The sequence below is a fragment of the Micropterus salmoides genome, unplaced genomic scaffold (assembly GCF_014851395.1).
Source record: "Micropterus salmoides isolate LMB-PRFRI ecotype aquatic unplaced genomic scaffold, ASM1485139v1 Ms_hic_scaffold_15, whole genome shotgun sequence".
NCBI classification, from domain to species: domain Eukaryota; kingdom Metazoa; phylum Chordata; class Actinopteri; order Centrarchiformes; family Centrarchidae; genus Micropterus; species Micropterus salmoides.
Window position 1 is genome coordinate 10,226,323 of NW_024040596.1, and position 18,838 is coordinate 10,245,160.

The window sequence follows — 18,838 nt, forward strand, 5'->3', positions numbered from 1 at the left end:
TTCATTCCGTCCCTCCTTTTATAGACTTTCCTTCTCAATTCTTTGTTCCACTCTTTACTCAACCCCATTTATGTCGCATCTATTTGAACGTTTTGCATTGCAAACCTTAACACCACATGGCACTGTGCATCAGGAACAGTCTAGATTTTAAAGGACTGCTGTATGTAAGGAGGCTAATGCTGCTGAACTTGAATTGAGATGGCTTTCTCTCAGTGAAAAATAAGCAGCCTTGGAAAACAGATTTCTTAAGGATTCAAATGTCTCTTTGGAGTGGCCTTTGAATCAAAACTTTTCAATGTCTTGTGAATCTAAAGCAGTGTTACCCCCATACAGCCAGCACAACAAGTGTCATTTTCTTATTAAAATTATTTGATCATATCTGGTTTATCGTAGACCCATTTGTCACTGTCATCTTTTTCCTGTCAGTCCTTTTCTATAAAGTCATCTATCTGTTAGAATTACTTATCCTTCTACAACATTGTGTTATTGTTTGTCCTTCACTGTGAGCACTGCAAAGAACAGAGGAGAAAAAAATGACAAGAACAGATTCACAAAGAGCAGTATGCCAGCAGCAGTGTTGACTATGTAAAGACAGAGGGCGAAACTCATCCTGTGCCACAATTGTATATGGATTGTAAAATAAAAGTCTCTTTAAACATTCAGCATGCTGTGCAATAAATATATTTAGCAAGTTCAATAATGTTTGTGTTTTTCAGAAGGAACAAAGGGACAGTGTGTGCTCACGGCTGAGATTCAGTGGCTGAAATGTGGCTGTTGGGTTCAAGAGAAATGGAAAAAGTTCCAGCTGGAATTTCACAGTAGGTTTATGCTATTTCTTTTTCTATCATTACTCACTCTTTACAGTGGACTGTAATTATTGGATATGTTGGTGGTAATGCATGTATTTGATTTGCCACACTTGTATTGTGCTATTTTCAAGGACATTGGAAAACTTTTGGTGGTAAATTGGATGGGTTTTCTCTCTTATTACCTTGTACAAAACCTTTCATACAAACAGTGAAGGATGAATAACGAAGAGAGAAGACTTGGAGCACTTATCATGACCGAAAGCTCAGTTGCTTATTTAAAATGATTGACATTTGCCTTGTTTAAATAGCGCTACAGGTAAAGTAAATGATGACTTTCTTTGACTGAAAGCCTTTCACATCTTATTTCTTCTTGTACTATAGATGAAAATGAGAATGTGTTATACAGAGCATCTTCCCTATACAACAGATGGATAATACTTGATTTTGTATTAGTATATCTGCTCTTTTCACTTCGTTACTGTCGTTACTGTCATTGTTTTTGTTTTTATACAATGCTACATTGATGTATTTTCTAACAATGTGGAATATGTCTGCCCAACCCTGGGAACTTTGTTGAAAATCTCAATAAAAAGATTTTGAAAAAAGTATATCTGCTCTGGGAAAAAACAGAAGAAAAAAAATCTAAATTATTTGTGGAGAAACAGGATCTCAGAAGATCGCCAAAACACATGACAGCAAAATTAAGTGGTCCTAATATGCTAAACTGAGAGCTGTAAATTAAGGTGGGAAAATATCATTTAACCAGATAGTATTTGACACTGACATTTACTTAATGAGGAGAGATAGTAATCTGCAAGAGACGAGGAGAGCAGACTCATATGGACTGCTAACCTTTGCTGTTTGTTGAATATGTTGATGAAATTAGTCCTCTTGGATGTGTTTGGGCGGTGTTTGTGCTGTGGTTGGTGAGTCAGGCGCAGCTCTGGGCAGATGGTGGTCGGACCGGTGCATAAGGTACGCTTGATATTCATCAGGAGAGCTGACCTCTGCCATGATGTATTCAAGCATCCAACAAACCTCACTCCGGGTTCATCCCTGCATAATGAATGGATGCAGAAATTCAAAAACAAGACAAAAGCCATTTTCAGCTCTCAGTTTCACTCCCACTTCCTCTGCTCTCATGGTTTGGTTAGGTAAAAACAGGGATGTTCTGACAAAATTCAAGGTTGGTTATGTGAAGAATTTGCTGGAGTAGTGCTGGGTCAATCAACAAAGTTCACAGTGTATTATTAAAGGAAAATGCACACACCCACACTCAGCCATGACATTCTTTCACAAGTAACTCACAAGAAACTCAAGAAAACGGGCAGCAGCACAAAGCGACAGACAGTTCGGTTTGTTGGATGAGAGAGCTCTTTGACATCTGGAAGGAAACAGTTTTCTCTTCACACTGTACAAGCAGCTCAAAACTACTCAATAGCTTTGTAAATAGTTTTAGTGCAAGCCACTTTATGATGTCCATGCGCAAAGTTTTTACTTACTCCTCTGTAAATCCAAGAAATAGCAAGGTCGATTTGAAAACTGTCATTGCTTGTGCAATTTGTGAAATATGGTAACACTTTGTAATAGTGATCAAATGATCAAATAATCAGTTATAAAAGGTAAATATACACAGTACCTTTTCAGCTTTGTCCATGGGAAATTCAATTTTCAAACAAATGGGATTATAAATGATCACCTACGTGGTTAGAGATATACTGTATGTACAGGTATTGAAAATATTTGCTGAACTTACTGTTGGGTACTTACTGATGCATAGAAGCACACACGCACACACGCTGTGTCTTGCAGTTAAAGGGTGCTGAACTGCTAATTAGCAAGCAATTTATACAAAATGTGTCATGGTGCTTTGTTTATTGCTGCTTGATGTGGTGTGAAAGGTCGTAACATTGTATTAAGCCACAAACACACACACACACACACACACACACACACACACACACACACACACACACACCAGTTTAAGAAAACATGCAATTATACAAAACACTAGCAAATTAGGAAAACGTGTATTATTTCGGAAAAAAATGCTGCAAAGTGAGAAAACACAACAAAAAACAGAAACACGCTGCAAATCAGATGCATTTGGTTGTGTTTTCACACTCTCGCATGTGTTGTCAAATTGGTAAAGATGTTTCCTTAATTTGCTTGTGTTCTGTCTATTTTCATGTGTTCAGTGCACTGAGCTTTCAGGGCCACCATAATAATCCCCCTAAGATGCCATCTCACTGTCACTGAACTGTGCTCTCTCGCTGCACACACACACACTCACACAATCACACACACACAGTCCACCTGGTACATGAATGTACGGATGTGATACCTGTGAGAATGTGTCACTGCACTCTGTTCCCACTGCATCGGTGGATGGCTCAGTGGTCTTTGGAGTGTGTGTTTGTGTGTGTGTGTGTTGTGTGTTGTGTGTTTGTGGTGGGGAGAGGAATATGTCTGTGTTTGCCGACTTCTGTTTCTGGTCTTGTTATAACGTGTTTTTATCGTCTGTATTAGAGATTAGAGTAATAATCTATTTGTCAACACTGGAACATTGTTGTTATGGATAGATGTGTGTGTGTGTGTGTGTGTGTGTGTGTAACGGGGGGCGGGGGGGGTCTAGGACAGGTGCTTTAAGGGAACCCCTTTGACTCATAGTCTCTTCACTAATTAAGTTCAGGCTCTTGCGTGTGTGTGTGTGTGTGTGTGTGTGTGTGTGTGTGTCTGCTTGTCTTTCCATGGGAAAGGTTTGTGCTTTTCCACTCCCTCACTCATTGATTATCTGTTTATTACTCTTCTAAATTCACTCAACTCAAGTTTGATCCAAGGTCTTTGAAGCTTTCATTTATTTGTATTTTAAAATTTTATAATGTGGTCAACATGTGGCCGTGTGTTTGGTGTTTTGTGTTTCTTCCTGAATTTCAGCAGACTCACCTCTGAAACAGTTCCAATGAGACTAAGGATAGTATTTGTAATCATAATATTGGTACTTGTCTGCAGTTAAATGTTAAAGTAATGCAGCCAATTCAGGGTATAGAACCTGTGCGATCGGACAAACTATATTCATCATCAGAGAGAGACAACACTGATGTGTCTGATCAATAAGTCAAATATAAAAATTAAAGGGGACATTTTAAAGGTAGATTTTCTCGAGCATAGTTTATTTTCTGTGTTTGTGTTTCGGTGTTGTGTCAATCTTTTAGGTAGGGTAAGGGATTCTAATCCAATCCACGTCTTTTTGTCAAGTTTGGCAAAACTCGACTTACAGTCCGTTACCTGTCTGTTCAGCTTACTTTTTACTTTGGCAAGACATGCTGTTGTTGTGACGTTAGCTGTAGTAGCAGGAGAGCTGTGAGTATCTCTGGGACCGCCTCGTCCTCTCTGCATGTTAGCTTCGCAGCAGCAACTGTAATGTTACGAGTTTACTAACCCACAAATAACGTTAGTTACATTACTTGCTGTGTCGCTTACTCCTTACCTGATTTACCTGGCTTACCTGCACTTGTCAGTTATAAGTTTCACCAAAATAATGTCAGAAAATGAAAAATGAAAATGTAAGCACACACAGAGATGGATAGGTACACACAACCTGCATGTTCAGTATGAAAGATCTTGAATTTTTACTCCAATCATCATTATTCCTTATTTTAATTATACTCTGCTAAATATTGGGAGACTTACACTAGCGTACAGATTTATATAAAACAGTAGTGGTTCAGTCTCTGTGCAAAAATAAGCTTGCATTCGCCAGCAGGGAAGATGGTCTTTAGCCTGAGTGGGAGTCGTCGGCTGAAATGAAAGAAGAGAGAAAAGTATTTTAAGGATGATACTGGTGTTGGTGAGATTTGTTTTCTATTGTCGCACACCATTACATTCAGTTGTCTTCTTGAAATTGGGGATTCGATTTCTGTTTATTTCAAACCTGCTTGGTTGAAATGAGATTTCAGAAGTCCATTGTGATTTGCTTGGCTATTTGTCACAAAGGATTTATTTATAAGTGTTCAGTCTCATTGGGTTTTGTTTAATCCAACAAGTGATTTAAGATTTACATGTTTCAAGGTTGCACATTGAAGGGGACTTGGCAAAAAGTGACTACCTGTCATCAGCATTTGGATTTATATTTGGAATGTAATGCCTACAAATTTGACACACTCTCAGTATGGAAATTAGTCAAACTGAAGTCCCTAGGCTATCAAAAAATGAAAAGAATTTTTGGGCTTTTTAAAACAATTAACATGTGACCCTGCAACTGAGTGAATCTATAAACTCAGCAACCAAAAATCTGTTTTGTGGAGAGACATTGTCAAAAGTGCATCTAGTCCATATTTACACTGCATGCTTAAACGTGTCAAATCGTGCCTGCCACCCACAAGCTATTTTCCACCTGCTGCCCACCTACATCAACAATAGCAAAGCAGAGCCCAAGACAAACACAAACAGACACAACAGAGCGCACATGGTGGCCACGCTCCTCAGATTAACCTTTATCCTCCCTGATGAGACCTGTTGTCTTTACCTGGAGCACTCTGCACTCAACACAATATGGACTCCAAACCGAAACAATGTTAACCTTTTCTTCCACTCACTTTGAGATAAGGCTACACAAGTTTTTGGTTGTGGGCTAAAGGGATAGGGTTAAAGCGGTGCCCTGACCTCCTGGTGATCTATCCAACAAAAAACATCCAATTTACACCTAAACGCTCTTGCAAGACAACTCAATGTCCGTGGTAAAACAAGTGTGATTTTCCAAGTCAAGTTTAGCATTGGTCGGGGGTACACATATGCAAAACAAAGCAGAACAATTGGTTTGAGATTATTTGTGGCAACACTTTATGCCAAACCATGTTATCTATCAAAAGAAACAAAGTCTTTGTTGCTTTAATGAGCATCCTAAATGTTCACTTTACTTTCCCATAGCAACTACATCACAACCCTGCAATCAAGGAGAAGGACAGAGAGATAGCGAGAGAGGGTGAGGAGAGGAAGGGATCGGGTTTCTCAGTACCCTAATCCTGGATTTGGAAACGGGATGAGGAGAACGCAGCTAAGGACAAGCACAAGTAATAACAGCACTGACATGGGTTTGGTAGGTGGGGGTGAGCAGCTTGATGGGAAATAGGGGGCCTCATAGGTCGAGAGAGGGGTGGTTAGTTGTAGGTGGGTGGGATATAAATACCTGCAGTAGACAAGGGCTGCAAATTGCTGAGGGTATGACAGACACTGGTTACCTGCATCTATAATAGAGAAAAAGAGACAGGGATATGCATTGCAGAGGCCCAGTAGTATACCAGTGGTAGTAACTTGAACCTGAAGCTCATCATTATTCATCTCTGGGAGTCTTGACTGAGGGTGCAGATGTGCCTAAAAATGGGAGAATTCTAGCTGAAGTGCTGACAGTCTTTTCTCTTTGAGAAAAAAGGTAACTTATCACAGTTTCCTACCTGAATATTCCCAAGTGACTGAAGTGAGAACTACGCTTGACTGAGCCAGGGAAAAAAGGACAAGAAAAGAAGACAATACCAGAGGTGAAAGAAGACAAGACGCAGCAGGGAGAAAGACAAGGCAGAACAAGAGAAGGCCAAAGAAGACGAGACAGAGACAGAAGGCGAGATAAAGTAAGACTAAACACAAGACACAAGAAAGGAAGGCGAGGAAACAGATATCAAGAGGGCAAGACAAGAAAAGACAGAGGACAAGGAAAGCAACAATGGGAGACAAGACCAAATAAAGCAAGAGAGGAAAGAAAAGGAACCAGTTAAAGGATCACGTCAACCTTCAGTGTACGATAAGGACCATCCAAGAGGGGCCTGAGAAGAATGGCATGCCAAGCATTTAGTGCCGACTCTTTCACCCCACTTGCAGGAGACTCACCCTTGCCAATCCTCATGCACCACGCCCCTGCCGGTGACTGCCTGCCAACCACCTCCCATGCTCACAGTATGGTTTCTGCAGGTAAACTGGGCTCAAATGCTCTACTGTCAAACAATTTTTCTTTTGTGCCATTCTCTTTTTGTGTGCTATGCCTAATTTGTTCGCAAAAAAATTCCTTTCACGGTTGCAAAGTATGAGGAGAATGGAAGTTTACAGTGCCTAAATGATATGGACCATGTCCGATGTAATGTTGACATGATGTTAAATCCTTGCTGCAAAGGAGGCAGCCGTCTAATAACTATTTCAATCATCCAGTTGAGCCTTGTGAATTTATAAAAAGAAAGGCTACTGGCATTGTGCCATTTCTTAATGTGACGAAGAGTAGAATGAGAGCGTGCTGCAGGCATTTGCTTATGTTGATTATTGATTTATTATATAGGACGTCTCGTGGGTGCTGCAGGGGAGTCATGTCTAATGTAGGGCTACAATTTGCTCCTGTAGACCTCTACTTGACCCAATCATGCCGCCCCTGCTGATGCCTCCTTATCAAGATGCAATTGTGTTCTCAGGAAATTGGGAAGATGGATTGGATTGAAAAATACATTTATTCAAAGCTGATCCAAATGATGTAAATGTATCTAATCAGCTGGTTTAGCCCAGCTGTCTCTACTCAGTGGATAATTGCTTTGAGAATATGTTATCAGTATGACAAACTCCCCAAGGTCTTTTTCACGATGGAACATTGGGGAGAAAACTTCCAGGGGTTTTAGTGCCTGCTGATTGTTATAGCTTAGAATATACTGGATTATATCATGCAGAACATTAGTCATACAATACATTTGTATAGAAGCGGGTTAAATATATCTTGAAAATAGATTTTTCTACTCAGACAATACTGTATTTTCGGAATTTGAGGATATTGCTTTGCTGCAATAAAATCTTAACCTGGCCTATATTTTTTTTCTGTCTTCCAGAGAGTCTAGGAATGAAATGTGGAATGTGGCCGACTAAAATAGAATAGAAAAATAAGTAAAATTCAGTTATGGCAGAATTGTAGAACATGCGTAATAGTTGTGATGTAACAACTCAGAGTGCATCTTAACAATACCAGTATGCATGCATAACTGTTTGATGTGAATACCCAGCTGGATAAAAAGAATACATGAATAATTATGTAATTAGCAGAGGACATGACCAGAGCAATGTTCAACTATATTTAAATACAGTATTAGTAGAGAAGAACATCCAGAAAAGCAAGTAAAGCAGAGGAGTCCTAATCTAGCTGTGAATCAGTGTCACAATAAATCTAACAATTCAAAACATCTCCTGGTTTATTTCCTTGGTTTTGGAAGCATATGTTTTGGTTTGCCGATACTTTTGTGCTCTTCATGGGTTCATTTCAGACCACTTTTATAGAAGGCTGTGTAAGGTGGGAGATCTGTCACACATACAGAGCAATTTTTAAGCCATATTAGCATCCCATTCTACACTAGCTGACATTTCACTCCAGAGCCTAGTTTAAGGAACAAATGCATTTAACTCAGATTGTAATCACATCGCTTTCTGTTTGGTCTGCACTATCATCAGACTAACATATCAGGGTGATGTAGGCCTTCGGTAAATACTCAAATATAAGCCATCTTTCTCTCTCTCTTTCTGTCTCTCTTCTCTCCTTAATGGGCTTTTAGTGGAATGTTTTAGTGTGTGTGAGAATCTGCATGTCCATGGTGTTTATGGAACCCAATAGTTGTGAAATCAAATTCAAATATATTATTGTGTCTTATGCCAATACATAGCAGCTATATAGCATAGCATAGCAATATAATTACTCTAGTAAGAGCTATTTCAATCTTAACTGTCCTCAGATCCTAACTAACACATCTCTCCAGTTCTTTTGTTCTGCCGTCAGATTGTAACCACATTTGTCTCCATCAGTATCATCTGGGCTGTCCCTGGGTCAGTCTTCCAAGCGCTCCCACATGCATCTGTCCACCTCGTCCCTCGGCAACCCTCTTGGCAATGGACCGCCGAGCCTACATTACCCAGTCACTCCCTGTCACTACAGCAACCAGCAGGCCACCTATGGCATGATGGCAGGTGAGTGGTGGTGATGGTAAGGCTGTAATAAATCTAGTGCTGTTGGTCAACAATTGATCATCATCAATTCTGATAGTCAATCGTTTAATTTATTTATTTAAGCAAAAATACCAAAAATCCTCCTTTGAGTTTTGGACTGTTTGTCAGACAAAACAAGCAAATTGACGGTGCCATAAGGGGTCTGAGAAACTGACCCCTTATCACTATTTTCTGGCATCTTATAGATTAAACTAATAATTGATGATGTATGATCAGTTACAGCAGTGATTGACTCAGAATATTTCTGATGAAAATATTACTTTGCAGCCATGGCAACATCAATAATGATAATTGTTGTGACAGTATTTGGACAGTAAACAATGGTGCTGATGAGGACAGCGGTAATGGTGAGGGTGATATTGATCTGACGCTGACAATGATTATGATTAGAATGAGGCTGATAAAGAGCATGATGGGTGATTTTTTCAATCCAGCCCAGCATCAAGTCATATTAATCAATGTGTCAGCCGTGAAGTTGGATCTTGGGTGCGTTTAAATCAAGTCTCAAAATTCAGAGTAACTAAATTAATCAGTTTTAAGTCATGTATGGACATTATCTGGTCACAATCTGCATACTAACAGTAATGTAATTTATTTAACATACAGGACATACATTTGTTAACATTGAAGTGTCACATGTGGGCACTTCATCATGGTCAGACTCTTGTAGAGGAGGTGATATTACAATGTCATGTTACTAACAATGATGATTATGGTAGAGGTTTAGATGATTATTATTGTGCTGAAAATGACAATTACAATATACAAAGAAATCCCTGTGGTGATTGTGATAATAAAGGCTTCTCTTTCTCTCCGTGTAGCTCAGGAAATGCTCTCTGCCAGTATTTCGCAGACTCGTATCCTACAGACATGTGGTGTTCCTCACCCTAACATGGTGAGCGGTGCAAACCCATTGCAAGGTAATGATCAGATACGCAGATACGCAGTGTCAGTCTGTCACACACACACACACACATTCACGCACACATACACACACACACACATTCCCTCTCCTGGCCTGCAGTTAAACCCAATAAACTGAGCAGACAATTTGTTTATTCCCATTTAATTTAAAATCTGCTACCAGTTAAAATCAATTTCAGACTTGATTACTCCGCCTAACGCTTGAGCTCTTTAGCGCACTTGCTAAACATAACTGTCTGCTGACAGTTTGCCACTTCCTCCCCGTCTTTAAGGAACATTAATGCAGAAATGGCTATGTGAAAACTGTCAGGAGGAACAGTATTGGTGTTAAGAGATTTTTATTTTTCAAGGCACAAGTCATCAGTCTTTTAACACCTGACGAGAAATATTGTTGACAGTCAACATCTAGCTCCAAATAAATTGAACAAGTAAAGCAGATTTTGTATGTAATAAAATAACAGTTGCTGAATTCATTCACAAGTGTTGATATCATGGCCTATTCAAGTTTGCAACTTTTTATATTAAAGCTAACATGCCAGAGTGATGACATCAATATTGCCAGCCTCGCTAAGTTGTACTAAACTTTAAAGCTCCTGACAAATTTATAACAGTCGTGGTAAATTAACATGAGATATTTCTGTTTTTCTCTATGCTCTTCTCATTGTTTTGAAATGGGTGGGGCTTATGTCACTGTACAGGTGTCCTGCATACTAATTCCTATAATGAAAAACTGACAAAAGTGAAATTAAGTTTTGATGCATTTCTTTGTTAAAGAAAGTATAACTGAACTATCATAAGTTTGTATATAATCAAGCAGGAGCAAATACAGACCAAAACAATATGACCTACAATGTAACCCTGGTGGCACAGAACAATTAACATTTGCAGAGGAAATAAGATTGCTTCTTCTAACAGACAAGACTGTTAAAGAGTGAGATTTTAACCACATGAGTGTTGACCCGGCGACCTCTCCTGCAAATGGTCTAATAAAACTGTACGGTCCGCAGTGTCAAAGGCCTTGCTGAAACATATTAGGATACAAATTAAACAGCTGGCCATAATTATTACCGTCAGGAGGTCACTTGTTACGTTAATGAACTGTGAAGTGACGGATTGAAGGTGTCACAAACCAACTGGTTTGCAGCTTTTGTCTATATCATTAGAATATAAAGGTAAACGGAATGGGATAATTCTTAATGGGAAAGGGATGTTGCTCAGCTTGAACTAGGGGATGTATTAACATTTTGAAGACTGGCACATCAAGTGTGCATGTGGTAGAATCCATGTGAAAAATTTCCTCTGTTAAAACCCAATTTGAAACTTATTCAAAAGTGGTTAACAACAGCACTCAGCAGAGGGATATCTGAGAGGAGAGGGCAGTAACAGAATAATTAGAATTAAACAGAACTCTGTTATATCGCGAACTGGATGAGATGAGGTCAGAGAAGAAATCGGCCCTTTCATTTTTAAAGCTGCACTCATTAATTATTTTTTATATTAACAACGGATCAAATGACTACTTGTAATGTGAAAGGTGTAGCTTTATGAGTCCACAGAGACTCTGCAGTTCTCCTCGGCTATATGGAGATTTTTAGCTTCCTTGAAGTCATCAGCCTTGTTTTCAGCCACAGCAGGCAACTGTTTTCAACAAAGACACACTGATAAACCTAGTGTACGTTACCTGCCAAGGACAAAATTATACACAGTGGAGCATTTTGCAGCTGAAGAGACAGATATTTTCCTCAGCAGTTGGGTGCTAAAATGAAAGTGAATATGGACTCACAATCATCAGGTGGCCCGAAACAATGGATGCTAATGTTGCTCCCTATCTGCTGGACATGTAAATAGGCAACTGTTTGCTTAGACGTTGGCCATAACAACTTTAAAGGGCAATAAAACATCAACGCTGTGGTCTCAGCTTGTTCAGCGAGCAAAACAAATATTAATGACAGCAGGAATTAAGTGGTTTGTCAGGTTGTTTGCTTTCTATCTTTGCTCGGCATAAAGCCACTGATGCTGCCACTCTTTTTGGATGGTGCTCATGTAAAGCAGCTAGAGGGCCCATGTCCATGTACGCACAGACTGGTGAGTGAGGTGTTTTCACAAACCCACGAAGCCCGCATGTGTTTTGAAAGAGGCTTGTTGTCCAGTCTGTCTCCAAAGCACACAAACAACTGCTGTGTGCACTGCAGCATAGCTGTATGTACACTCCCCGGGGAGCATTGGTGCAAGCACAAACAAGGTAAAGTCTTCTCTCTTTCTCCTGCATGTTGAGAAGAACAGGATGCCTCCAGCTGAATCATCCAAGCCCTAAAAGATGGTCCTAGGGGTAAAGCATTTTGCCCCAAATCTCCCCTCACCAGTAGTAAACTACAAGGTACAGGGATGTGTTTCATAGGGTGCTCACTCTCTTTTCTCACTCTCAGTTGATGTTAGAGTAGTATAGTAGTATCTAAACTGACAGCAATTTAAGAGACATCTACCAACTAAGCTCTATGTAAAGGGCTTTGAAACTATAGGCTATTGCCAGAAGGAAGACATACACGCTACCCATATATTACTTCTTAGACATAAAAAGATATTTTAAGAGTGTGAATCCAACCTCTCTCCCTGACACCTTCAGTAAAAGAGAAAATCACTGATGCATACAGTTTTGGTGTAGAATCTGCCACATTGCTCTCTAGCTGGTGTATGGTTACGAATGAACAATTCGGCGGGTCACTGACAGCACCCTTTTCTACACTCCACTTTTGGAAACCCAATCATTTTGTACATGTGGGTTGTGAGAGTTACTGCATTTAGTATTCCTGCCACTGTATTCTTCCAGGGAAAATCCAAAATGGCTCAAGCGCTACTGATGCTATGGGCTCTCATGCGCAATTTGAATAAGGAGTTGTAGGATTGGCTCATCCTGATTGGCTGAGTAGACAGATGTAAACATCATTGAGCAAAGCCAATGAGTGGTTAAGGAACAGTCCTGTTAAAAGATGAAACCTATCTGAATGTTGATTAGTTGAGCTTCTATGCAGTCATTCCCCTTTAGTTAGTCTGGGAAGTTTCTAATATTTAGTTCACTGTCATTAATATAAATGGGGTGTACAAAGTATTAGAAATGGTATAGCACAATACAATGTATTGGTCTAACTGTATTAGTTTTAGCTAGGTGTACTGGTAGTGTATAGCCATTACATTGAAACCTCCTGTAATAGTATCTCTGATAAAGACTATGTGAAAGCAAAATCATCTGTGAACTTATAACTTTAGTAGTTAAGAATAGATTTGTTATTTTTGTTTTTTAATTTGTAACTTTAAATGTAAACCTTTTTGTTGCAAACTGCTTTGGCAACATTATTTAAATGAAACATCACACTAAACTGAACTGAACTGAAAATGAAACTGAGAGGGAGCGAGACAGATATGCAATATATCTCACATCACTGGATCTATAAATTCAGGTATTGCTGTCGTACAATATAGTTTGCACTGCACTACAACCCTACTAACACAAGAGGGGAGTGTTACATTGCTCATCTTAGATCCAGTTTCAGCAATGTTGATACTATCAAAAGCAAGCAATCTTCAGAAGATAGTTCAGAGTGGATGGAAGACAACATTTGGCTGCTGTAAGACTTTAATCACAAATTAGGTATTAAAATTTGAGCAATGCAGTGGCCCCCCACCCCTCGCCTCCCCCACTGTAGATATAAAGAGTGTTGATGCAAAGTGTCCTATTCCAAATCACAATTGGTCATCCACCCATCTGGTACTCTGGCAGTAATCTGTCATTAATAATATAATAAAATATTGATTTGCAGCAACAGCCACCAGCTCCACTGTAGTCTGAGGTGTGTTATGCAAGTATGACAAACCTGTTTAAAATGGTTGTGCAATTTTTATTTCTACTAAACAGAGGCCTTTTAAAAACAAAGAAGTGAACTCAGCTTTGCATGGCAACATTAAAGCCAAGGATAAAGCATTCTGGCAGAAAATGTGAATGGGCTTGAGTAAACTGCAGAGTATATATTGTTAATTAATTAATTAATAATATTGGGAATTTATAATGGTAAGGCAGGCCTATTCATCTAAACTACATGAGGTTTAGCAAATGGTTTCCTCGCTTACACACTCACAAAATAAAAACTGGATCAAAATATCTTATTAGGCCTACCCTTTTGTTTCAGGAGAGGATGGAAACTGTTTGATTTGTTTCAGATATACTACATATTGGCTATCACAGCAAAATGGTGAACAAACAAAAAACAAAACTACGATTCTTAGTAGTTCAGAGGAATATCAAAACTTTTGCTGAAGAAATAAAGGCTCTCAGGATACATGGGGGAATAGTGGCCATGTTGCTTTCAGTCTCCTTCTAAACGTCTGAGGGTCTCCCTTGTGACTTCTGCCGACACATTTCCCTTTCCAACCCATATCTCTCTTTCTGCACCCCCACACCCCCACCCCAACTTCTAGGGTCTCTTACTCCTTGCCTGTACAAGTTTCCGGATCATGGTCTAAGCAGTGGTTCCTGTGCATTAAGCCATGGTTTCTCCTCACTGCCCTCTGCCTTCCTCTCGACTGATGAGGTCCCTGGTTGCCCCGGTGTTTTAGAGATGAAAACTGACGCCCAAAGAAAAAGCATGCGGGACCCAGAAGATGCCCCTGCCATGGACTCCCCTCAGATACGAGAGCTGGAGATGTTTGCCAATGACTTCAAAATACGGAGGATCAAACTTGGTGAGTATTATTACTAAAATGATGATGATGATGATGATGATAGCTGAAAAAGACCCCAAATCACTATCCAGCTGCACCAGTCAGATATCTTACCACAAATGTTTGCACTCGCCTTGCTGCTTCTCTGCTTCTGAGAATTCTATTATTTTTGTTTCATTTTGACCTCGAGGCTACACGCAGACTAATGTAGGCGAGGCTCTTGCTGCAGTTCATGGCTCAGAGTTCAGCCAGACCACCATTTGCCGCTTTGAAAATCTGCAGCTGAGCTTCAAAAACGCCTGCAAACTCAAGGCCATTCTGGCTAAATGGCTCGACGAAGCTGAGCTGGCAGGAGGTGAGTCCCATACATTTACTCCACTCCACAAACCAGCATTATTAGAGCATTTATTCAAAGGTATTATTATTACGTGGATATCTCATTTGGATGGAGTAAATGCACATTTGATTTAGTGTGATAGGATCTACTAAACATTACTGTACTATAGACATGCTTTCCTTACTTAATTAAGAGATTTAACACTGGCGTGTACATCATCTAGGAGAGGTGTTCCTAACCTTTTTGCCTTATGACCTCTTAAAAAATGTATCAATATCTACCCATGACCTCTGATCACATGATGCAAACCGCAGAGTGATTTTCTCTTCTCAGATTCTTTCATTTGAATATCCTTTGGAGGAAGATTAAAAACTATCTAAGATCTCAAAAGAAAAAGAAAATATTTAAGGAAAACTCTGATAAAAATGTATTTTTTGTAGCACAAATGTGTTCTTTTACTTTCCTGTTCTGTTGCTCACCTTCTGACCCGCAGATTTATCTTGTGATCCCTTGGACTATTTGTGTAAAAATATGTTAACAGTTGGGGTAGTAGATTTTGTGTGAGAGACGTATTCATTTCAAAGGCAGTTCAGATAATAAGTCATTCTAATGATACTTGGGCAGTTGGTCTGGCAGTCAGTAGGAAAGTTACTCAGTCAAAGGTCCAGTAGCTAACAGTAAGTTGGCATCCACTCGGTCAGTCTGTGTCTCAAATCATTATTCAGCTGACTGTGGCTATGTGGTAATTAAAACTCTACTTCTTCTAATTACTGAAAACCACAAGCATACTACAATAACAACATTGTCTTTTCCTTTCCTGCAGCCTTGTACAATGATAAAATAGGAATGAATGAGCGGAAGAGGAAAAGGAGAACAACTATCAGGTATCAATTCTGATGAGAAAAGATTCATTGTGTGCCATACAGTGATGTTCAGTTTCAAAGAGTTCACCCTCTTCTCTTCCCCCTGTTTCCCACTGCAGCCTGGGAGCTAAGGAGGCTCTGGAGCGCAGCTTTGTGGAAAAAAGTAAGCCATCCTCACAGGAAATAGCCCGGATAGCCAAAGGCCTCCATCTGGAAAAGGAGGTGGTCAGGGTCTGGTTCTGCAACAGACGCCAAAGAGAGAAACGGGTCAAAACCAGCCTCAACCTCAGCGCCTGTTTGACCAAAATCAGTCCAAACTGCATTGCACAGATGAGTAAAACACAAAGGCCAATGACATAACTTAAGGTTTAGCCAGAGAGCATCAGTTCACCTCTAGTCCGACGGAGGCTCATTTGTGACCGCAGCTAGTGAAAAGTTTAAGTGAAAATTATTTTCAAATCTAATGTCTGACAGTAAATCATTCCACCATGAAGTGGGAGAATTTAATTCAACAGGAAATGGGGGCTATAATCACCCTGCATTAGGCAGCCTCTGATGTGCTTAAAACAATTTCATCCAGTTAACATTTAGATGAGAATTTATATCCAGTGAGTCACTGAGTCATTGTCAGCAAATGTTTGTTTAATGGCAATGTGCACCAGTTTTCTTAATGCCATTTTAATGTTGTTGTTTTTTTCTAATTTACTTGAATGGAAATGTACAGTATTTTAATCAGCCAGTCACTTTTCTTTTTTGGAAGTCGAAACGGTTTTCATCATTATGATGCGCTGGTTTGAAGTGGCATCTACCAGCCATGACATTTTAATGTACTGAATCTTGACTGTGCCTTGTTTGCTGATGGTATATTAATTACACAGACCAAATATAATGTAATCCATCAGCACCAAGTGTGCAGATGAGTACTCATATAGATCAGCCCTGTGCCTTTCTAAAACCAGACATCAGCAATACCATCCTTCACTTTGTCCTTTGTTTTGTAATTGTATTTGCTATTGCATTTGTGATTAGAGTTGATACCTCTGTGATTAATTACTTGTCATGTGAAAAATGTTTTTTATTTAAGCCATTGTTTTAAAAAAGGTAATATATTTAATGTTTCACAGCAACCTATTTATTTGAGCTCTAATATATTATGTTGATCTACTTTTCTGAGTGCACTCTTTGATTTATGGATTGAAGTCAGGGATATCGGATATGTGAAACTTTTTTTTGACATTTTTTTAAGCAAATGGATCTGAGGTCTGCTGTTTCCTTGTTGTGTGAGACAATTCATTTTTCATGTTTTTTGGATGTTATGCTTTGGTTGTTGCTGCCTTGACAAAGTGTCACACGAAGAGGAACATCAGCCAGTCACAAGACTCTGACCTGGTTAGCATGATTCATGTGAAACGTCTAAAGTGAAGAAGCAAGCCAACTTCCCTCTCATTCAAAATCTAGGCCTTTATACTTGACATACATCAGGAACCATTAATTGGTGCCTGGAAGACATTTTAGTGTGTCACATTAACATAGGGCTAAGATAGGTGTAAGAATGTATTGTAAAAAGACAGATATGAAGTGCCTTTATTCAACTTGATTGAAAATATACAGTAAATATGCCAAAGAGACATAGCAGGTTTGTACAAAAATTTGTGATTGTATTGAGAAATTCCGTTACCTGATACTGGAAAGTAAATCAGTTTAATTATTCTCTGACAATAAAAGAGAGCTTGATTCCATGATGAGCTACATGTACCATCGCTCATTTTTACAATATACATTGTCCTATGAATACATACATTAGGAGAGAGCCTGGTCACGTGTACAGCACAAACTACAGTTCATGGCTCTGTCGCTGCAGATTAATAAATAAAAATTTTAACTCAGAAACAAGCAGTTCCCACTGTGATTCATGTACAGCTGTCTAACTGGAGTGCTGTCAGGGGACATACAGTGGGGAGAACAAGTATTTGATACACTGCTGATTTTGCAGGTTTTCCTACTTACAAAGCATGTAGAAGTCTGTAATTTTTATCATAGGTACACTTCAACTGTGAGAGACGGAATCTAAAACAAAATTCCAGAAAATCACATTGTATGACTTTTAAATAATTAATTTGCATTTTATTACATGACATAAGTATTTAATCACCTACCAACCAGTAAGAATTCCGGTTCTGTGGCTCAGTAAGAAGCATCTCAAGGTCCTGGAGTGGCCTAGCCAGTCTCCAGACCTGAACCCAATAGAAAATCTTTGGAGGGAGCTGAAAGTCCGTATTGCCCAGCGACAGCCCCGAAACCTGAAGGATCTGAAGAAGGTCTGTATGGAGGAGTGGACCAAAATCACTGCTGCAGTGTGTGCAAACCTGGTCAAGAACTACAGGGAACGCATGATCTCTGTAATTGCAAACAAAGGTTTCTGCACCAAATATTAAGTTCTGCTTTTCTGATGTATCAAATACTTATGTCATGCAATACAATGTTAATTAATTATTTAAAAATCATACAATGTGATTTTCTGGATTTTTGTTTTAGATTCCGTCTCTCACAGTTGAAGTGTACCTGTGATAAAAATTACTGACCTCTACATGCTTTGTAAGTAGGAAAACCTGCAAAATCAGCAGTGTATCAAATACTTGTTCTCCCCACTGTAGTTGCAGCGGGGTCATCAGGCTGCCAACACATTTTTTGAGGCTGTACGGTGAAAAGTTATAGGCAGGGTATGCTGAATAGGAAAGATAATAACAGGCCTCTTAGTACTGAGCTCACAGTTGCCTAAAGCCTAAATACGGCTGCTCTTCAAGATACACCTGTAAAATTTAAAATGACTCTTGGTACTGTTCTTCACTTTATTTAATTTTAACAATATGCTAATGAGTAATCAGTTTTCCCTCTGAATGCATATACCATATGCATTACTAAACAAGTTTGCATAAGTAAATGCAGAATAAACAAGCTTGTACCTCGCAATGCTCAGATCTGAGTCAGTTTGTATTCTGGTGTCTTGTGCTTTAAACATCATACTGGTGATTTTGCACGTTTTTCTCCTATTTACTACAAATCACATACACTTTACATCACAGCTAAAGTTTTTACAGCAACCATGCTGGTGTTTTCTACTTCTAGTTCTGTATGATATAAACATCTATTAGCAGGCTCTTGGTTATGCAGTT

General features: G+C 39.2%; 1 protein-coding gene across 1 annotated transcript; it reads left to right on the forward strand.

Moving 5' to 3' along the window:
* The first annotated feature begins 6,049 nt into the window (after positions 1-6,049).
* pou1f1 (POU class 1 homeobox 1) lies at positions 6,050-17,650 on the forward strand. The gene is given in 7 exon segments (XM_038720264.1): positions 6,050-6,773; positions 8,628-8,789; positions 9,650-9,748; positions 14,223-14,490; positions 14,567-14,820; positions 15,626-15,686; positions 15,785-17,650. Coding segments are annotated over 7 exon segments (1,221 nt in total). The 5' UTR covers positions 6,050-6,637; the 3' UTR covers positions 16,026-17,650.
* Positions 17,651-18,838: the final 1,188 nt, after the last annotated feature.